The sequence below is a fragment of the Meriones unguiculatus genome, chromosome 5 (assembly GCF_030254825.1).
Source record: "Meriones unguiculatus strain TT.TT164.6M chromosome 5, Bangor_MerUng_6.1, whole genome shotgun sequence".
Lineage (NCBI taxonomy): Eukaryota > Metazoa > Chordata > Mammalia > Rodentia > Muridae > Meriones > Meriones unguiculatus.
Genome location: NC_083353.1, coordinates 14,817,488 through 14,840,407, shown reverse-complemented (window position 1 = coordinate 14,840,407; position 22,920 = coordinate 14,817,488). Strand labels below are relative to the sequence as shown.

At 44.0% G+C, this 22,920-nt stretch overlaps 1 protein-coding gene and 1 long non-coding RNA gene across 2 annotated transcripts in view; both read left to right on the top strand.

The window, feature by feature from the left end:
* The first annotated feature begins 1,189 nt into the window (after positions 1-1,189).
* Positions 1,190-4,033, top strand: LOC132653936 (uncharacterized). Its single transcript, XR_009591754.1, has 4 exons — positions 1,190-1,287; positions 1,453-1,531; positions 1,645-1,807; positions 3,880-4,033. It is a non-coding gene; the product is annotated as an uncharacterized LOC132653936 (long non-coding RNA).
* Positions 4,034-20,892: 16,859 nt separating this feature from the next.
* Positions 20,893-22,920, top strand: part of Eif2ak3 (eukaryotic translation initiation factor 2 alpha kinase 3) — a 57,373-nt gene continuing 55,345 nt past the window's right edge. The window contains exon 1 of the mRNA XM_021657524.2: positions 20,893-21,398. Within this exon, the coding sequence (XP_021513199.1) occupies positions 21,103-21,398 (296 nt within the window). The 5' untranslated portion in view covers positions 20,893-21,102. The remainder of the gene's footprint in view (positions 21,399-22,920) is intronic.

The following is a 22,920-nucleotide window of genomic DNA, read 5'->3' as shown; positions in this document are numbered from 1 at the left end:
GTCCCTTTTGTGACCTGTCCGTCTCTCCAGATGCATCTCCCACTATCTCTGTTTAGTTGTTCTGCCTTTGCAGCAAATTTGCCACACCTGGAGCCCAGGTCTGTCTTTCAGGAACAGAAAGCATTAGTGGCTTTGCTGTGTCACTGAACACTTTACAGCCCGACATTCTGTTTGGTGTGTATGACAAAGGGCTGTTTGAATGTTGAAAAGAACTATGTAGCGATGTTTGGTTCTGTGAGAGCCTTACAGCCATTGCTAAAAGCTTATTCTACAATAAGCCGCAGGTGGGGTTTTACATGTAAAAGACTTTTCCTGAAGTTTCCTCCTTCTGGTTTCAGTTAATTATATGCCTTGGTTATACAGAAGACCAGTTATAGATTCCTTCTTCAACCACCAAAGAAAAATATAAAACAAATGGCAACAACCAAAAAATGAGGCTAAGAATGTAGCTCAGTTGACAAGAGTGCTTGCCTAGCAGGGCTCAAACCTTAGGTTCAAGCCCCCACACCGCATTAACCAGGCATGGTGGCATACACCTGTAATTGTAGATCTGTGGAGATGGAGTTGGGAGAGAACCAACGCGGAAAAAAGGGACTTCCACACCCTCAACACACACAGAAACACCCAAATGCCTATGCAGAACGGTGTGATGGGGCCGCTGAGGAGTTTCAGTTGGCTGTGACTATCAGCAGACACTCCTCCCCTTTGCCACAAGTTAAGCACTTCACAATTTCCTCCCACCAAGGAACCCTTAACCACCTTTGACGTCTAACCTTCCTCGCCGAAGTGTTCCTATGTACCAGGAACTCCTGGTACAGCTTTTGCAGCTGTCAGGAACGTGGGAGGCCCGCGTTGGGTACTAAAAAAATACCCTTCTTTTGCCTTCTTTTCAGTTCTTTCTGATAAGCAGCAGTCCCCGACCTCCAAACTAGCAAAGAGGGGTGACTCTCAGGAAAGCGGCGAAGGGGAAGGGGGGTACTCCACCTTCAACATCTCTCCCACCTCACTTTCCTAGCTCCGCTTGTCCTTTCAGGATAAACTTGAAAATAACGCAGAGGTTCTCCAGCCCCACCCAGGAACAGCAGGGCCGCCGCTCCACCCCTCAGGCATTCCAGAAAAACAAGTCCCAGGCTTTCAGGCGACTGGAGCAAAGCGGTGCTGCAGGGTCAGGTGACTGTCACGCGGAGAACACAGCTCCTCAGCCAATCGGGAGCGAGGATGAGTCGCGCACTTTTCCTGCTTCTGAACGAAGGGAAGCTGCCTTCCAAGCGACAGGGAGTGTTGGAGGTGCGTGCAAGACCAGCGCAAAGGACAGTCTGTGTTTCTCTACACAGACCAGAAGCGCCAGCTCAGCCTTCCGTTGGCCACTTCCCTCTGGTCGTGGTTGGCACCACTGAGGTGCTGAGTGTGGGGCTGGGACTGACCTTTACTGAACTTTTTCTTTTCCTGCAGACGCTCTATCCTCAGTGCTCGAGAAGGGTGGAGGCCCCGGATTCTTACTCCAGAACAAGTCAAGGCAAATACTGTTCATGTTAGTCACACATTTATTTAACTGTCATTTATTGCACCAAATATTTAATGAGCGTATACTAAGTGCAAACCTGGAACCACCATGTCATCTACTCTTTCACCTTCCTGAAACAGGATGTGGACTATATACCACAGACAACTCTGACGCAAAGGGAGGTTTGATCCCCAGTGGCACATAAGCCAGGTGTGACAGATGCAGGCTGCAATCCCAGCTCTCAAGAGGTGGAAGCAGAAAGATCAGAAGTCCACGACAACCAAGAGCTGTAGTGAGCTCAAGGTCAGCAAGGATATATGAGTGTGTGTGAGTTGCCTGCATGTATGTCTGTGTGCCACATGCCTGCCTGGTGCCTGGTATCTCCAGAGACCAGAAGAAAGCATCTGATTCCTTGGAACTGGAGCTAAAGGTAGTTTCCAGCTGCCATGTGGGTGCTGAGAATTGAGCCCTGATCCCTGGAAGAGCAGCCAGCGCTCTTAACAACTGAGCCATCTCTCCAGCCTCAGCATCTGTCAGAGTCACCATCCCACTGTTTCCTTATAGGAAGACACCCCTCTTCTACCCTCTGTATGTGGTGTTGAAAGTACAGTGATTAAGGGGTCTGCCCCTCCCCCTCTTTCAAAATACACCCATAACCCAAGTTAGGTCCATTCCCCTCTCTGGAGAATTTCTGAGGAGACTGTCCACTAGTTCCTGCTTCCTGGAGGTCCTCAAAGCAGACCTGATTATTGAGCTTCCTGTTTAGCATTGATATCTTCTTTCTGTTGTCTATGACTGAATAACTTATAAGCTTACAGTTCTGAAGGTTGGAGGTGTGGCACCGGTGTCTGATCATTGTGTCAGTAGGAGAGTCTGTAAGAGGATGATGTTGCCATGCCAGATGAAAGTCAGACAGGACCTCAGGGGTCAGGCTGAGACTTTTAGAACAATTCCCTCTTGTACGAAATAACTCCCCTTTTCTTGTCTGGGAGCAGTGCCAATGACAACTCTTACTGGGCTGGCGAGATGGCTCAGCAGTTAAGAGCCCTGACTGTTCATCTAGAGAGAAGACCTGGTCTGGATTCCCAGCGCCTGCAAGGAGGCTCACAACCACCTGGAACTCCATTCCTAGGGGATCTGTTGTCTTCTTCTGGCCTCCTCAGGCACTGGATGCAGACAGTATACAGACCTGTACTCAGGCCTGCACACACGAATACAGAAAGTGAAAATTAAAAATAAATATTTTTAGAGCACCTTACGCTAGTCCCGCCTTTTAAAGGACCATTCAATAGCATCACACTGAGAGTCAAGCTCACCACTCAGCAATTATTTTTTTAATTTAAATTTATTTTTTTTATAATTTATACACTTCATATCCTGATCGTAGCCCCCTCCCTCATCTCCTCCCGGTCTCACCCTCCCCCCATCTTCCCCCCATCCCCATCTGATATTTCTCAGAAAGGAGACGCTCCCCTCCCCTACCATCTGAGCCTGGCATATCAAGTCTCATTAAAACTGCCTGCATCCTCTTCCTCTGTGGCCTACAACCCAGAAATTCTTAAGAAAGCATGTTACATCAAAACTATGGTGTTTTCCCTTTAATTCTGTAATTCTTAATTTTTTTTCTCTAAAAAATTGTAAGAGTTGGTTTATGTGGCTCACCACAGAAGTCTTGACTAACATTCCCCAAAGCCAGAATTAATGGAATCCCAGAATTAATGGAACTACCACCAGCTACAGAACTAGGATCCCCTGAGAAAAAAATTCTGGGCTGGAAAGATGGCTCAGTAGTTAGAGCATTGTCTACTTTTCCAGACATCCTTAGTCAATTCCCAGCAACTCCATGATGACTCCCAACCATCTATACTGGATCTGATGCCCTCTCCTGGCATGCAGGTATATATTCAGATAGAGCACTCGTATATGAAATAAATATATCTTTTTTAAGAAAAGAAAAGAAAATCCTATAGTCCCTGATTTTAGTCACCTCCTCCAGCTTGTAAAAGATACGGGCAACCCTGACAGGATAATGTTATGTCAGCTTGAAAGGGTAAGGGAACACTTAGATTGGTGAGTACACTTCCTGGTATGTCTGGGAGGATATTTTCAGTAATAATTAACAAGAAGGGAAATTTCTCTGTGAATGTGGGTGGTGCTATCTTTCAATCTGGAGTCCCAAACTGGAAAAAAAAAATGGAGTAAAAGAGAAAAGCCAGAAAATGTGGTGTGGACATTCTTTGGCTGCTTCCTGACAACAGGAATAGTCTGCTCTGTTCTCCCCGGCATAGTAGACCACACCTTTCCTTAGACTTCTCTTGGGCATTTGGTCACAGTAATGCGAAAAGACCAACAAGCTTTTGTCTGTTTATGTTCAGTCAGCTCTAGGATGAAGCAGTGCTCATCTTCAGGTTTCCTGTGGCAACAGGGTCTCTGCTTCATGGTTTACCTCCGCTCAATTTGCTCAAGTAGGATGTCCTCTGGGAATCACTGCATTTACACTCGGCCTGCACTGACCCAGAATACAGCTGGGTAGGTTAGTATTTGTTTTAGCATTTTGGGACATGCCTCTGGGAGCTCAACTGGGAAGTGATTCTAATTGGAGTTACATGTGACATAGGGCAAAGTTCTAAAGGAGTTCAAGGGAGGCAAATTCACACAGGAACAAACCCACACCACACAGTGAGAGACAAGAAAAATCAGGGATTGGAGAGATGAGTCAATGGGTAAGAACACTTACTGGGCAAGGGCAGAACCGGAGTCTGGGTCCTAGAATCCACATGACAAAGCTCATATAACTGCATGCATGCCTGTAATCCCAGCACTGTGGAGGACAGAGACAGGAGAAACACTGGGGATTCCTGAATGCCATGCTAGCACCAGGTCTAGTGAGAGACTCAAGGGGATAATATGGAGTATGACAGAGCTGAACACCAAACGTCCTGTGGCCTCCGCATATACACACGTTTAACAGAAGAAAAAGATGTGACTTCATGACTGTCCTAAGCTGTGATAAAACACAACTTACAGAAGAAAGTTTGGGCTTATAGTTTCTGAGGGTCAGAGTGCCTTCCCAGGGCAGGGAGCAAGGCATCAGACAAGCAGCAATGGCACTGGGAGCAGTAGCTGAGAGCTTGACCGACAAGCAGGAGGCAGAGAGAGACACTGGGAACGGCCCGGGCTTTTGAAACCTCAGTGCCGGTCCCCAGTAACATACATCCCCCAGCAGGGTCACACCTCCTAATTCTTTCCAAACAGTTCCATCAACTAAGAGTCAAGCCTTTCATTCAAACCACCACAAGAGGAAAAAAGAGAAAAGAAAGAAAAATAAAAAAAAAGATAAAAGAAGTCAGCAAAGGGAAATAAGAATGTGGGGGTAACGACTGGAGTAAGTCGGGTGCAAGTTTCAAGAGCTCTCTCCCAATACAGCTACACAGAGCACACTAATTCCTCCAGCGTCAGACTTTGACAAAGTGTAGAGTGTTCTCATGGAGGGAAGCTCATTAGAAACTCGGTGTCCAAAGTATCTATCGGATACTGGTCCTCTGGGTACCTATTACCTGCACATACCATAATTTAAGGTCTGCAGGATGAAAATAGGTGTCACCATAAACCATATTATACAGCTGATAAAGCACCAAGGGTCATCCTCATCAGTTAGGAGATGAAGAGAATGTCCCTAAAATCAACCAAGGACCAACTTTGTAGGAAAGCCTTTGCAAGGAGACAGCATCAGGCCTGGTATGGCAAAACTTTTTTTTTTTTTACAAATGCTCTGTCTCTCCTTTACCCTCACAATTATTTGTGGGTCTCGCTTACTCATCCCTGAAGAGTATTTGTTAGTTTTTCTCATTGTAACACAAACTAGAATCACCTGGGAAGAGGAATCCTCAATTGAAGAACTGCTTCCAGCAGATTTGCCTGTGGACCTGTCTGTGGGGATTGTCTTGGTTGATGACTGATGTCAGAGGGCCATGTCCCCTGTGGACAGTACCATCCTGGTAAGGTGGCCTTATAAGAAGGCAGGCTGAGCAAGCCACGGAAAGCAAGGCAGTAAGTAGTGTTCCTCCCTCCTCTACGACTCCTGCTTCAGTTCCTGCCGCCAGGTTTCTGCGTTGAGTTCCTGCCTTGGCTTCCCTCAGTGATGGCCTATAAACTATAAAATGAAATAAATCCTTTCCTCCCCCAGCTGATTTTTTGTCAGTGTTTTACCTCAGCAACAGACAGTAAACTAGAACAAATGGTAGAATATACTTACATTCCCTGTATTTCCCATGACCCATCTACAGGCAGCTTGGGTGAGGACTGTATTTTCTGTCATTGTTCTTCTTTCTGGTTTAAAAAAAACAAAAACAAAATGACTTCCTAATTATTGCTGTGAACTTTGAGACTTGTCACACTGGGCTGTTTCTGTCCTATGATTTCACTGATGAGCTTCAGGTTCTCATCTTCTCATGCTTGAGGGGGACATGTCAACGTCCTTTCATTCCTTATCTGTTGCTAGAATAGTTTATTCTAAGAGGCATTTCCCACATTTTATTTGATCGTTCAGTGATATTTTGTGCAGAAACGCTTTATTGGCACCCCTCCCACTCCAGTTTTAAAGCTAATGAGGTCCTCTAGATGCCGCCAAAGGTACGTATTTTTGGACTATCATCATACAGTTACAGGTTTAAGCACAGGTGATGGTTTTCCATCTTCCAACACTAGCCTGTTCCCATTGTCGTCCACAGTAAGTCTCTGCACTTTATTTTTAGGAGTATGTGTGTGCCCTTCCATTTACGTATTTCTGCTTCTCCCCCTGGGGTTTCCAGGCTCGTTGTACATGGAATTGGGCTAGAGGGAGGGAAGCTTAGACTGGGTGAGTAGATCTTGGTCGTTATTGAGTACTCGAGAAACAGCCTTCCAGTGAGACAGCTCATTTAATTGGGGGTGGGGGAACGGAGTATTATGCACCTGGGGAGGTGATCAGGGTCTCTGGGGCAAGGTTTGTGAGGCTGTGTACAACTGGCCAGGACAGGGGTGTTGGAAGACATTTCATCTTCCATATTCAGGGGCTATAAGGTTGCAGGGGGCCATGACACACCCTTTGTAAACTGGCCAGGACAGGGGTGTTGAAAAACATTTCATCTTCCATATTCAGGAGCTATAAGGTTGGAGGGGAGCCTTGACACACCCTTTGTAAGGTCAAATCTGGGCCTTTATGTATGCCCTTGTGTAGGCATGCGTGTGTGCGTGTGCGTGTGCGTGTGCGTGTGTGTGTGTGTGTGTGTGTGAGTGAGTGTGTGTGTGTGTGTACTGGCCATGGAGGCCATAAAAGGGCATTAGATATCAGAATCACAGGCAGCTATAAGCTGCTTGAAGTGTGTTGGGGAGTCAAGCTTGGGTTTTTTGCAAGAACAGAAACCACTCTTAACTGCTGAGTCTTCTCTCCAGTCCCAGAGCCTGAGTTCTCTGTGCGTGGTTCTATCGGTCTTTGCAGACCAACTCATTTTCTTATTCATTTTTCTGTCTTTCTTTTTCTTCTCAGGCAGGCTATTCCAAGACTCCCTTTTGTAGTTCTTGTTCAAATCTAGAACAAGTAGTTTCTTTAAGAAATATTTCTTACTTTAAGAGAAAATTAGTATTTAGCATTTATAACATATATGTTAAAGCACTTAATCTAGCCAAGCAGTGATGGCACATGCCTTTAACCCCAGCACTTGGGAGGCAGAGGTAGGCAGATCTCTGTGACTCTAAGGCTATTCTGGTTTACTGAGAGAGTTCCATCACAGCCAGGGCTAAACAAAGAAACCTTGTGTTGAAAACAAACAAATAAACAAAAAATGCATTTAATCTTAATTTTTGAACGGTGGTAGTAGTGAAAAATGGTGTTTTAACATTGTGAAAAAGTGTGGGAAAAGTCATAAATGTTTGCCTTAGCTGAATTTTTGTAAGGAAGCTCAGGAAGAATTATAAGAATTAACTACATCAGACTCCCTAGGAGTGAAGTCCAGGCATCTGCATTTTGTAATGCCACCTTGGAAATCCAACTACAGCCCAGACTGAATCTCACCCATAAAGGTTGAAGAGGATGTCATTTCTCCCTCCTCAAGTTCATCCGGACCGACACTTAGTGGGACATTGGATAGACTCATCTGTACATTAATAAAAAAACAACAACAACAACAAAAAAAACCTTAAAATTTTGGGTTATTTTTAAAATATACTTTCTTTAACCCAATTTCATATTCCCCTTCCCCCTTTCTTCCTTTCTGCACATATACCCAGTTGTATTTGTGAGTTCTATGTTATGTAATGCTTGGCCTCCATTCCATAAAACTGTAACTCATAGCTTAGATTCCTGCCTCCCTTGATTTTCATCTCCCAGTTGTTGCTTTACTGTCAAAGCATAAACTGTTCAGTTATGATTGCTCCCCACTTTCTTTTCTCACTCTTCCAGAAGACTACAGCTCTCACCTGAATAAAATATTCCAACAACTACCTTGACCATCAGCGTTCCTGAGAGATGGTTGTGCCAGTCATGTCCTGTGGGAGCCCTAATTTTCTCATGTTGTTGCCCTGTGCCAGTTGATTGCAGGAAGGAAGTTTTCTTTGGGTTCCCTGAGAATAGATGAGATGTTATGGGGTTAGCTGCTGACTGAGTGGAAGAGTATTAAAGGCAGAAAGCTTGGTGTGTGGTGGTGGTGGGGGGAGAATATGAAGATCAAAGCTCCATGGCTTCCTGCAAAGCAGGCCCTAAGGACCCAGTTATGAAGGCACAGCACCTGACTTAAGGAAATCATAGTCTTAGAGGAAGAAAGTAATTAAGCCGCTGAGTCAAATGCCTCATGGTAAGCTCTTGCTAGAAATGAGCAGAGTTGTATAGAAACCAAGAAAAGAGCTACCACTGGTAGGTAGGGCTGGAGGAAAGGAAGTCTTCTTTTAGGAAGATGCCGTAAAGGTGCCATGAGGGCTCCATTTTATTTTTAACCTAAAAATAAAGGTTGGTGTGGGTTCCATGTAGAAAGTCGGAATAAATTAAGCAAGGATGCTGAAGGCAAATAAAAACACCTACAGAAAATGTCCTGCCTTTTGCCAAGTTGGAGGGAGTAAAAAAAAGATCAAACATGTAATAACTCCTTTGTACCCAGTGGTGCTACCCTGGACTTGCCTGAAAATACTGAGAAAGTGAAATGCTGAAGTCAGCTCTTGGCAAAGAGCACAGGAAGAATCCAAGGCCCCGGTCTTTAGAGGAGCTGGCCTCGACGCCCCAGGTTACTGACAAAAGTTACTTGACCATTGAAATATCCTTCTGTCGGGGGTGCCTTTGTGCCCTATTTTCTTCTTCACCATATCTATTTACAAAGATTGTATGAGCGGAACAGAATACTAAAGAAAACACAGGTGAGGCATTCCTTCAGGCACCAGTGTTTCTATTATATGTCCCCAAGGACGAGCAACTTTTCTGAGTTCAAATCCCAGTTCCTAACCTGTCAGCTGCACTTTAAGCATGTAAATATTTGTTTAAAAAAATGAATGTGTAAAACAAGGGCTAAGGGTGCCGGTAAGTGGTAGAGAACATGTTGGCCTAGCAAGCTCAAGGTTCTGACTTTGATCTCTTCCAACACACACACACACACACACACACACACACACACACACACACACACAGGTGTTCATGTCATGTGCAGGAAAGGGAGATCTGAGGTTGGCAGATGAAACTAGTGTTAGAAGCAAAGAAAGAAAGGAACTTTAGAAAGAAGACAGAAACAGTCCTGAGTCCTTCAGAGAGGGCTCAGCTTCCTCTGAGTGCAAGCTTAAGATAGAAAGCCTGAACATTTGCACACTACTTTCAGTACCAGATTTGCAGAGAAAAGCAGAGTAGAATGATAGGAAGGGAGGACAGAAGGAGGGAGGGAGGGAATGAGGGATGGAGGGAGCAACTCAGACAGACCCAGAGAGCCCCTGGCAGCTGCAAATGCTGGCAGAGACCAAAGGCAAAACAACAACAAAACTAAAACAGATCTAAAATGTACACCCCACACAGAACATAACACTGAGTAGATTTGCAGTCCATCCAGATGGTAATTCTTTGGGTCCGTACACCATTCATGTATCAGGAAATCATCTCCCCAAGCCTTTGGCCAGAGAAACTTCCAGAAGCTACTTTTTATTTATACATTATTCTGCCTGCATGTACATGCCAGAAGAGGGCACAAGATCTCATCATAGATGGCTGTGAGCCACCATGTGGTTGCTGGGAATTGAACTCAGGACCTTTGGTAGAACAGCCAGTGCTCTTAACCTCTGAGCCATCTCTCCAGCCCTCCAGAAGCTATTTTTAAAAGACCATTGCTAAGTAGTTGGCTAGGTGGCTCTAGAGGCAAAGGTGCCTCCTTCTCTACATTGTGAACACAGCATGTGTGTTGAGGGACTGTTTGCTGAGTGCTGGCATACAGAATACTGTCTGAGCTATAAACTGGATTTAGACTTACACATTTCCTGAAAGAGGAAAGACAGTAACAACAGATGCTGGTGTCCAGGACAGGTCAGTGGAGAGCTTCCTGGCACCCCTTCCTAGTACCCAAAGACTTAAAAAGACACCTCTGGCTACAATACCTAGGGCCCAACACACAAATGATACAGTATGGTTGCTGAGCAAACTACACAAAAGTCAACACAGGAAATGAAGTATCACAAAGGTTTTGCTCTGGTCAGAAACCACCAACATAAACAGCAAGAGAAGGAAAAGCAAAATGGTGCAGAGAGAGGATTTGCATCTGTGCTCAGGTGAGTGCCAGTGAAGAGATACTATTCAATACTTAATTTTAATATTGTAGACCACTTTGTCCTACAGTTGTTCTCTCTCCCTCTCTTCCTTTCTTCCTTTCTCTCTCTTTCTCTCTACTTCTCATGCCTCTCGCAAAGGTTGGACCTTGGGCTGGGACTTTTATGGCCTCTTGAATGTTAGGCTTCTCTTAGCTTGTGTGATTACATGTCTTTACTCTTTTCTCTTTGGCTGGAGCTCCAGCTGCCTTGTCTCCTCTCGCCTTTATTGTTTTTTTTGTTTTTTGTTTTTTTTTTTTTTTCTTGTCTATGTTTCCCTTTTTTATTTTTTCTCTGCTGATCTAATTCAAATTAATGGCTAGTCATACTCAGATTTTTTTTTCTGGTTTCTACACTTAGTAACAAATATCTTTTGTTTGTTTGTTTGTTTGTTTGTTTGTTTTGTCTGTGACAGGGTCTCTGTGCATAGCACTGGAATTCACTAAGTAGACCGGGCTGGCATCAAACTCACAGAGGTCGGGTTAAGAGCGCTGTCTGTGACCCAAACTGTTTGTGACTCCAGTTCTAGGGGATCAGATGCCCTTTTCTGGCTTCCACAGGCACCTAGCACACATGTGGTATGTATATGCGTCTACACACACAGGTAAAGTATCCATACATGTAAAATAGGATAATAAAAATAAAGTTATTGGAGTTGAAGAGATAATTGATTTCAAGTAACTGTTGTGTTTTCTTTCTTTCTTTAAAATTTATTTTTATTTTTATTTTTTGATACAGAGTCTTTGTAATTCTGCCTGTCCCTGCCTTCCATGTACTGGGATTAAAGTTAAGTACCTCCATGCACAGTTGTGTGTGTTGCTTCATGCTAGTCCACCACTGTAAGATTCCTCTTTAAAACAAAAACAAAAAACAAGAACAGAAATGAAAACGGTATGGTAGCACGTACTTTTAACCCCAGCACTCATGCAAGAGGCAAGAGGATCTCTGTGAATTCCAGGCCAAATTGGCCTGCATAGAGAGTTCCAGTATAGTCAGGGCTATATAGAAAGAATCTGTCTGAAAAATTAAAAATTAAATTAAAAATATTTGTCTCTGGCCTACACAATGCCTTTGCTATTTGGAAGCTACTCAGCAGCCTCAGGAGCCACTTATATAAGCAAGTAAGTGGTGGGAAGATGGGAGAGAGGTGGAACTGGCATCTTGGGGGTTGTGAGGAACAGCCTGATGCGCTGATGCGAGTGGCTGTGATGTCACCTGAAGCCATGGTGAGGTCCCGGGCATGGGCCATGGCTGGCTTTGGCCCTGCAACTGCAGGGGTCTGTATCGGTGTCCCATCCCATATCAGCTGTGGCACTCAGGAAAGCTGTCATCATTCCGTGCCTGGGCAGTGTGGGAAAGCTGTCCCCGGCCCTCACTGGCTGCAGCATGGGGAAAGAGGCCCCACGCTTCCCCTGGGCAGCATAGTAGAGCTTGCAGGCCTTGTGGGTGAGCTGGCCCCGCCTCTTACTGTCTGTGGCACTCAGGTGAGTTGGACAGTGCTAGAGAGCTGGACCAGGCAGTGTGGGTGTGGGAGAGCTGTCAGGCTGACCAACTCAGCTAACACAGTGGCCCAGATCCAGGGCTTTGAGTCCCCTCACCCCAACATCTATCATATATATGAACTGCTGGCTCTCCAAAACCAAAGCTGCAAGAACTCTGCAACTAAGGCAATGGCAGGTTCTGAGAGGAGTATGGCTGACAACCCTGTATTGACAGTGTAGCAGAAGCCCGAGGCCTAGAACCAGACCAATGACTCACTGCAGTGAACATTTGCAATAAAAGCTGTTCGAACAAAAGGATTTATGGTGTGACACACTGCAACTTCCACAGTGAGATTTTGTTTGTCAGTTGATTTGTTGGTTGGTTGTTTAGTTTGTTTTGTTTTGAGAGTGAGGTTGTAAGGGCCAGATATGGAGGGGCAGGGAGATGAGTGGGCTTGAGGACATGATGTGAAATTCACAAAGAATCAATAAAAAGTTTTTAAAAAAGATTTGTCTCCTTGATGAGCACTTTGAAGAATAATTTTACAAACGATATACAACGTTCAATAAGTATACTAAACGGTGCTAATAGTCACTGGAGAGTTGCAAATGAAAGCCACAGAGAGAAGGATAGATGGCTCATGGTTTAAAGGCACTGGGGCTCTTCCAGAGGACACAGGTTTAATCGTCAACCCCTATATGATGGTTCACAACTGTCTGTAACTCCAGCCTCAGGTGTCAATGTCCTCTTCTGGCCTCCCAGAGTCCCAGCACACACACGGTGCACAGAAATATTCAGACAAAACATCCATTCACATAAAAATAAGTAAATAAAATTTTTAAATAAAGATTAGAGTTGATTTTTTAAATTGAAGATAAATATTTTTATATACAAAATATTCTAATCATTGTTGTCCCTTCCTCCTCTCCTCCCAGATCTTTCCCATTTCCCCAGCATTTCAAAGCCATACCTTCTTTTTCTCTCTTTAGAGATCAAACAGACAAATAAAACAAACAAACAAGAATGAAAGTTTTAATTCATGGTGGTCAGATAGGATGCAGCATGTTATTTCAGTTTTCTTAGATCTGTTGAGACTTGTTTTGTGTCCAAGTTTGTGGTCAGTTTTGGAGAAAGTTCCATGAGAAGGTGGCAAATTCTTTTATGTTTGGGTGAAATGTTCTATAAATATCTGCTAGGTCCATTTGATTCATGATGTTATTTAACTCCAGCATTTCTCTGTTCAGTTTTTGTATGGATGAATGTAGCACTCTTTTTTAAAATATTCCTTTTTTTTGGGGGGGGGGTGTTTAGGCCTCCACCAACTCCCCAAACTTAAGTAGAAGAGGGAAAAAATTTAGTGAAGAGGGACACAGACCTCTTTCCTTCTTCTGGCTATTTAGGGTCAGGGGATTCTTTTAGGGTTATACCAATCTCCGTCATCCACAGATGCAGCAAGCTATCTCCTCCACGCCCCAAAGTGTTTATCTCCTCTGTCTGCTCCAAACCACCACACCATCTCTGGTCTCTGGTCTCTCCAAAATGCTCCACGCCACATGCCAACACCAAACACACACCTTTTCTTTTTCACTCTCAAATTTTGGCTCAGAGTGCTAGACCACATTCCTCTCCATGCTGCACTTGGAAGGCCATTCCCAGCTGGCAAAAGCCATGCCCCACACATAACAATTAACAGTGTGGACAAACTATAGCCCAGCTAAAATCCCACACTTAGGATTAAAACAGAAGCATATTTACATAACATACAAAGAAAACCAAAACTTCTGTTATGGATGATCTGCGTATTGGCGACAGTGGGGTGCGAAGTCACTCACTTTCACTGCGTGAGGGTCTACATAGGATTTTTTGCTGTAGTTGTGTTTCTTTTTTTGAAAATAGATGTCCTGTGCTTAATGCATACATGTTAAAAATCGTAATATCGATCATCTTGGTGGATATTTCCTATGACAAATATGCAATGTCCTTCCCTGTCTCTTTGATTAGTTTTGGTTTGAAGTCTAATTGTCAGATAGTAAGATGACTTACACTGGCTTGTTCCTTGAGTTTATTTGCTTGGAATTCTTTTTTAAGATTTATTTTTTTATTTTACATGCATTGGTGTTTTGCCTGTATGTCTGTCTATGTGAGGGTGTCAGATGCCCTGGAACTGGAATTACAGATGGCCATATGGGTGCTGGAAACTGAACCCAGGTCCCCAGGAAAAACAGCCACTGCTCTTAAACACTGAGCCATCTCTCCAACTCCCGTGCTTGGAATTTCTTTTTCCGTCCTTTTATCTTGATGTGATGTCTATTTTTGGATACAGCAGAAGGATGGACCTTGTTTTTTAATCCAATCTGTTAGCCTGTGTCTTTTTAGTGGGGAATTGAGGCCAATAATATTAAGAATTATCAGTTAGCAGTTATTGATTCCTGTTCTTTTGTTATTATTCTGTAGGATTTCCCCCAGTGCTCAATTGTTATTTATTCCTTGTGTTTTATTGGGTGTGGTTCATTCTAGTGCTTCTGTAGAGCTATATTGATAGAAAGATAAATTTAGTTTTATCCATTTACTGAGATTGAAAGTTCTTCTCGGTAAACTAGTCTAGGCTAATATCTGTGGTCTCAGAGTTTGTAGAACATCTGTCTAGGTACTTCTTGCTTTTAAAGTCTCCATTGAAAAGTCAGGTTTTATTCTAATGGTTCTGCCTTTATATGCTACTGAAATGTTTTTCCCTGGCAGCCTTTAACGGTCTTTCTTTCTTCTGTGCATTTAGTGTTTTGATTATTATGTGTTGTGAGAATTTTTTTTCTGGTTCAGGCTATTTGGTGTTCTGTGTGTTTCTTATACCTCTATGTTTTTATTATAAAATTTTATGTCTTTGACCTGCTTTTCTTCTTTTTTTTCTCTATAGCTTTTATTTGTAAATTTAGTCTTTTTATAATGCCCCACATTTTCTGGGTTTCTGCATATTTTGTGACTAAGGTATTCATTTCTTTTATCTCTGGGGTTTATGTTTGACTTTCTAACTTCTTCATTTCTAGTTCTATCTCAATTTGGGTTTTTAAAGATTATTCTATTTCTACTTTCATGACTTAAACTTTTTTCATTATTTCATTTCACTGTTTGTGTTTTCACAGACTTCATTAAAGGATTTTTTCATATCCTGTTTAAGGTCCTGAAACATTCTTGTCTTGTGTTTTAGCTATATTGCATTTCTCAGGGCCTATGGTGGTAGGGTTACTGGGTTCTGGTGGAGGCATATTGTCTTGGCAATTAATCATTGCGTTTTTCAGCTGCTGTCTAGGCATCTGGACTGAGGATGATTGAGGTGATTCCAAGGGTCGATATCTGGCCTTGTTTTTGTTGGGTACATGTTCTGATCCTCTCTCTGGATCTTAGGAATGTGTGGTAGGTGTTCTTTGCCTTGTAGGGAGTACTTCTGGGTCCCTGCCCAGTGTGGTCACTGGGTTCCCATGTACAGAGTGTTTGTCAAGGTTAACTTGCTTTCAAAGAAAAAAGCACAGTGAGATAATGTGGCATGCACACTAGAATGATGCACATTAAATGATGAGCAGTGAGCAAACCCTGACAAGAATAAGAACTACTGGAATAGTAACACCCCACGGGGGGCATGTTACACCGTACAGCCACTGTAGAAAAATGATTGCCACTTAATCACAAACTTAAACATACATTTACATATGAACCAGTTATCCTCCATGTGGGTACCTAACAAAGAGAAACACAAAGGCATTCCTATACAAATACTCATGTGTGGATATTTATAATAGTTATATCACAAATGTGTATCAATTGGTGAATGGAAAAATAAATATGGCACATATGTAAAAGAATACCAGCTAATAATAGAAAGGATGAAATCCCACCACATATAACAACATCCATGGGTTCAAAAAATTGAGCAAAAGAAGCTACATGGAAAAGTGTATGTTCTGTGATTAATTTATTAAAGGGTCTAGAAATTTTGCATTTGTCAGTCGTGACAGGAAACAAGTCATTGATTACCCAGGAGGAGGGTAGAAGGCAAAATTGACCGAAAGGACCAGACCCAGTGGTGCACACTTTCAATCTCAGCACTTGGGCGGCAGAGGCAAGTAAATCTCTAAGTTTAAGGCCAGCTGGCTCGTCTACGTAGCAAAGACTTTGTCTCAAAGAAAAAAAAAAGGAAAAGGCTGGCCACAGGGCACCCGAAGACACAGCTGGGACACTTTGTATCTTTTAAAACATTTTATTACATTTTATTTATTTAATGTGTTTGTGTGTACACATGCACACATGTGCATTCACCATAGGAAAACTTACTGGAGTCCGTCCTCCTGTTGTGTGGGTCCCAGGGATCAAACTCAGGTAAACCGCTCAGGCAACAAGCACCTTTACCACTGAGCCATCCTATCAACTCAAGTTCACTGTTTCCTGACTCTGCGTGTGTGTGTGTGTGTGTACTGAAATTCACCCATGTTTACTTTCAGCAGTCATGATAAAATGTACAGCATTAACTTTAGTACCATCGATAACGATTGTCCCCTCCACTCTCCGTAGAAGAACCCTGTTTTCATCTGGAGCGGCGGTATGCTTCCCTCTCAGCTAATGTCTGATCTGTGCAATGCAAGTATGGGTTCCCTTGTTGGGCTTCTACTCCTGGATAGATGTGAATTCAGGTAGCCATGTGCTCTTGGACTTTCCCCTTTCTTTATTAGGTGCTGGAGTTGCCATCCTGAGATTGTGAGCTGACAAGCAGGATGTCCTTCAGGAAGAAGGGAAAAGAAAGCACACAAGTCCACATCATTGTGGGCTGTTATGCTGTGGAGAAAAATAAACTCCTTACTTATTCACAGCAGGAAAGGCTCTTGTTATTTACCCTCAGACATGATGTCAAACACTCTCTCTTTTAATGGAATGAGTCTGCAGTTTCTGAATCTCAGATCCATCTTACAGACCTTCTGGACCAAGCTTGTTTTAGGTCTTAATTGTTCAGAGCAGCCTTGGCTCAGGACACTTCGGTGCCAGACTCCTTTTCTTGGCCTCCGCTCACTGACCAGCTGGTTTGCTTAGTTCCACACCCCTTCACTCCCCCAGGACACTCAGACCAGGCTCAGAGACTCTGTCTATCGCTGAGACATGCTATGCTGACCTAAAACAGACAGGCTTCCTTTTCTGCCTTTCAAGTTATTACCCCAGTCAGCTGCTTCTGAGTCATGACTGTTTTCCTTTTCCAAAGTGGAAAGATTTGCTTGTCATTTCCCTGAGTATCAAAGAAATGATCCATACTAGCTGTGTCTATCACTGTTCTTTTAGGGCTACTTCATCCATCAGAGCACTTCTCTTTGTTTTTATAAATACATAAAGTATATGCATAATCACTAATGTCTGTCTGCCTACGTGGATAAGCTATTAAACGTCAGAAGAACAAGGACCACAGCTGTTTTGGTTACATTCTTATTAATTACTGCATGCAGGTGCCATGAGATATCCCCTAACATCTAACGAAATAAATGCATGAAGAACAACAAAACATTTGCATCATTTAAAGATAGTGAGCAGACTCCCGATTCATCAGCTTACATTAACAGCCTTCTTCATGCCATGATTACTTTGTGAAAAATTTACAAAACCATAAAGACTGTTTCCACCAACATAGGCACCAGCTCGTTTTAAAAGGGCTGTTACAAGCTGTTAAGAATCATTTTTCAACTGATGTTAGTTTTCTGGCAACTTCCTCATATCATTTATTATCACTTATCACATGTTTTTTTGAGCGAATCACTGAGTCAACTGGTTTGAGCTTTTTTTTAAAGATGTACTTTCTCTATATTTCAATATAATTTTTTCTCTAGGAATGCCTCCTAATCTCTGCTTTCAAAATGGAAAGCAGAGCTGTTCCTGTGTCCTCAGACACTTTAGGAAATTGCTTCTACTGATCCCTCCATCCATAACAACAGCACTCTCATTCTCTACTTGTTTCTTTCTTTCCCATTCTTGAGTATCTATTTATTCATAATAAATATTTATTAAACACTTACTGACACCTGAACTTTGTTGGGCACTTTGAAATACATTGATGAGCAGATTATCAAAAACTTACATACAAATAGAGGTATGCAGGCAATAAAGATAAGAATAGTATGTATAGCATTTAAAGCCTGAGAGAAATACAGTAGGAAAAGAGCAGAGAAAGTAAGGGTTCTAATTTAAATAAGGTAAATGAGAGGCGCCTCATTGGGAAGTTAATACAACTTTGGATAAAGTGAAAACACATCTTGTGGGTGTCCAGAAGTTATATACTGAGCTATGTCCCTCCCCTCTAAATCTATATGTTGAAATCCTAACCCTGGCATCTCCGAGTACAATTTGTAGGTAAGACCTTCCAGGAGATGACTGAGTTAAAATGAAGCCTTAGGATGGAGCTTTAAACCAGTATGGCTGAAGTCTTTCCAAGAATAAAAAGAAGGATGGGAGAAACTGTAAGTGTTTAAAAGCATGCATTGCTCTTGCACAGGACAATAGTTTGGGTTCCAACATCACGTCAAGCAGCTCGGAATTACCTGTAACTCCAGCTCCATGGGCTCCTATGCCTTCTGGCCTCCACAAACACTGTGCTCACATATACAAACCTATACTCAGAGATACACATACACATAGTTAAAAATAATTAAAGTAAAACATTTTTACATTATAAATTTATTTTTTTCATCCAATATATAATTTGTGGTATTTCCCTTCCCCCCAACTCCTTCTCTCCTCACTACTCACTCAGCATCACGTTCTTTATAAAACAAAAACAGGGGAGGGGGCACAACCGAAAATGAAAGCAAAGAAACTGAAAAAATATTTAATAGGACAAAACCGCTTCCAAAGCAAAACAAAAAGTGCACAAAACAGCTTTTTGTCTTAGCTAGCTAATTACCCTAGGCAAGGGGCCTGCCCTGGTGTGTGGCTGATATACCTAGGGAGACTCCATTATAGAAAACTAGCTTTCCTTTTCCTGGCAAGAATATATGGCTTTAAAGGTAGAACTTTGTGTCTACTTCCCCAGAATTGTCAATGCTGCGATTTTGTCTGGTTTGGGACTTTGTAGTTCTTTTGTATGCTGTCAGGGTCCCTGTTGAATCCACATATGCAATAGTGGCACAAATGTTATGGGAGTAGCCAGCCACTTTTTATTGGATTTAAGGCCCACTCCATAAGATGGAACCCATAAGCTGACGCTGCTGAAGTGACCAAGAACTTGAGATTAGATGGGCCACAGACTTATCTAGTAGTAGGGCAAAACCACTACTGTTGTGTTATAAGAACATAGCAATAAAATGACTCCTAATGTCATATTGCTGTACCCATAGAGTAGAGCAGTGTTCAACCCTCATCAGAGAAACTTCTTTTTGCAATTGGTGACAATTAACAAAGAGATCCAGAACTAAACCATTTACAGACAGTCAGAGACTTTGGAGCACTTGGCCCTAAACAGGATGTCTGTATCAAACCTCTCTCCTCAAGCCTCAAAGTGCTGTGCACAAGAAGAGGAAAGATTGTCAGAGCCAGAAGTGGCAATAACTCCAATGAAAGTTTCCTCCAGACAACAGGACTGATACACATATGAACTTAAAATCTCTAAGAATAAGTAAAAAGAAAGAAAAAAAAAAAGAGATTCATGTGTGCGGAGGAACGTTCACATGAAGAGGCAATAGAGTGGCACAAATTCAGCCCCGACGGCTCCTAATAGTGGAATTCTAGTCTCTAGAGCATGCATGCTTTGTGGGATTTGCAATGACAACCCTAGAGAACTCATACTCGGGGTATGAACTTCAGGTCTCTGGTTTTCATCCTGAGCAAAACAGATGGTCATTTGCAGGTCATAGAGAAATGAGTTCCACAGTCGAAGACATTTGGGATGAAAACGGGACTCGCCTTCATCAAAAACATGTCAGAGTGTCAGAGCTGGGTGGAGTGAGCCGGTACAGCGAGTGTGAGACGAGGGAACAAGAAAGGAAGATAAGGCATCGAGGGATTTGTTGTACAACAGAGCGAAGAAACGTGGTAAGAACTAAAGGGAGAAACAAGTTTATATGGATTGGGGCTGGGAGGAACTTGGTGTGCTTTGCAGGCGGAGACCAGCGCACACAAATTGCCAACATCATTAAAAATCTTCCCAGTGCTTTGGTTGGTGTCCTGAATACCATGCTGAAGGATGCACCTTCTTACTGTCCCACACACCTGCTCAGGAATCTTCAGGGTGTTCTTAAGAGAATTTTACATGATTTAGCCAACCGTTCAAACTTTCTCCACTTTGGCCATTTGTAGTTCTGTCTCCTTAGGGCAGTGTAAAGCGCGCCAAACCGACCCGGAGACTTGAAATTAAGTCGCATTTTATGACTATGTGACCTTGAGCAGATTACTTAAGGGCGCCGGGCGTGGGTTCCTCGTTTATAACCGAGTAGGTGACGTTCCAGGCGCGCTGGGTTTTCTGTTCTACAGGTCACTGTCTTCTCTATCAAAGCTGTAATTCTCAGTACCGTCCAGGCCGCTACTGGACAACTCCTGAACTTTTCTCTTAAGTTTTAAGGACAGGCGACCTGCGCAGCCACACACACCACCCTCCCCTTTCCCTTTCTTCCAAATAGATCCAGCTTGGACGAGCAAAAGCATATATCCCTTTAAGGTCGGCCACCTCCCGGCCACCCGGGACTTCCTCCTACTCTTCCTTTCACTGGGGACCATCCTCTTCACAGTCAGAATCAGCCACGTACTAGGTGCCGCTTCCAACCAATCAAGAAGCAGTTATCGCCGGCCTTTGAAGGGCATCCACTTGCACCAATGATCTTCAAGTCTTCTCCAGCGCCTCGGTCCGAGGGGCGAGGCTAATTGCAGGGTGGGCCAATCTGTACCGGAGAAGGCGTTCGGGATATGGAATGGTTCAGCAATCAGCTAGGAGGACTCTGGGGAGGGGCATTTCTCATTGGTCACAGCTTCCGGAAAAGGGCCGGACTTCCACGGGCAAAACTACAATTTGATTGGAAGGTATAATGTTGACAACCAGGACCGGCTCGGAATGGCAGGACGCTCAGCCAATCGCAGCTCAGACGCGCAGAACACTCGCTCAATGGGCGATGTCCGCACAAGGCTGTCACTCAGGTGGTGGTGGCTGAGACGTGGCCCGGCAGCCGTGCTGCTGCGGCGCGAAGTCGGGAGGCGGCGGGGTCCGTGGTGCGCGCTCGCGGTGCTCCGGGGCTCCGAGCGGCGGGACGGGCGAGCGCCGACGGCCGGCTCTCCATGCCCGCGCGTGGGGCGGGCCGCTGATGGAGCGCGCCACCCGGCCCGGGCTGCGCGCGCTGCTGCTGCTGCTGCTGCTGCTGGGCTGCGCGGCGGGGGTCTCGGCGGCCGCGCGCGCCCGCAGCCTGCTAGCGCCCGCGGCGGATGCGGCGTTTAGCCTGGGGGCAGCGGCCGCCCCGACTTCGGCTGCGCGGGTACCTGCGGTCGCTCCAGCCGAGGTGACCGTGGAGGACGCCGAGGCATTGCCGGCTGCCGCCGGCGAACAGGAATCACGCGCGACGGAGCCCGACGACGACGACGTGGAGCTGCGGCCGCGCGGCAGGTGAGAGGTTGCGAACCGGAGTCGGGGTTCCTCTCGCAGGGATGAGAGTGACTGCGGATGGGTAGAAAGCCGCGACACCTTCCGGAGCGCCTGCCTGGTCCTGGCTGTGCGAGGGCAACAGCATCCTTAAAATAGGATGAGGGATGCTTGGAGAACACAGCACCCGGCGTAGGAAAGAAAGTCAGTTCCCCGCTTTCATTGTTTTTAACCATCCTCCGGGGGTCCCTTCTACACTCCCACACCCAAATATGTGACTCATTCTGTCCTGGTGCTGTTGCGACAGTTGTTTTGAGAACGGACTTTCAAAAGAGGTGTCTATACTTATCCTCCAAATACAGGTCCGTCGTGGCGCCTGGTCTAGGGTTTTGATTTTCTGTTTCTCTAATTGAGATCTGCGGGAACACCTGCATCAGAATTGCCAAGGGGATGCTGGTTAAATGGACAGTTTTCTAGGCTCCGCCCCCGTTTACTAAACCAAGACTTTCTGGGTATGAACCTGGAATCTGCGTGTTGAACAAGCACTCCCCTCAGCTCTTCAACACACTGAAAGTTTAAGGACTGTGGTTAGGTTCTTGTATACTGGCAGTTCTTTGATATTTAAAGGGAGTTAGCATACTTTATTTCGGTTGGGTTTCGTGGCCTTTTTAAGCATATAAATTCAAGAGACAAGTTTTAGAGCAAGGTCTTCGTCTAATCTAAAACACTTTAATAATAAAGGATTTTGCAGACAGTCCGAGTGTAGAAAGTGGTACTGTTTTTAACAAAAGGAATGATAAAAGAGCATTAGGTAAATTAAGACAGGAGGGTCACATCTAAGTTAGAAAGTATAAGTTTGTAACATAGTAGGTAGTTACTAGATTGTAACAAGTATCAGAAGCTTGATATATGTACCCAGCGACTACCAGAAACAGGCTAAGCCCTAAAATTCCCAGTACACTGCCTGAATGTTTATATTAAAAAGTTTTTAAATAGCAAATAGCACGATTTTCCTGCATTTGATAATGTGTAGACTCTCGTAGAATGAAGTAGCTGCACAGAGTAAATTACACAAAGTAGAATGAAATATTCTATTTTCCTTAGAACACATACCTGTAGCAGTAGGTGCTTACTAAAGCTGACCAGAGCTGACCCGGTTTATGGCTATAGAGCAGATAGCTTCTGCCTTTGGGAAGCCTACGAAGTCCAGCAGGTGGGATGAAACAGGAGGTCTTACTGCTGGGTCAAAGCGGTACAAATGAAGTGTCATGGGTGATCTAAAGTTTTGTGGTGTTTTGCCCTTTGTAGGGCAAAGGGGTGAGGTAGGTTCATAGATAAGAAATTGCTTTGACAGAAGGATTTGGTTCTTGAAAATGGATAGAATTCTGAAAGATAGTGGACTTAAGACAGCAAGAGACATGGGGGCTGGAAATTATATGAGACCATTTTGACCTGTGTGTCTCTCTGTGTGTGTGTTTTTCCTATCCTAACATCATCCGTTGGAAATGTGTTAGACCTCCACAATCAGGTACCACCCAGCTTACTG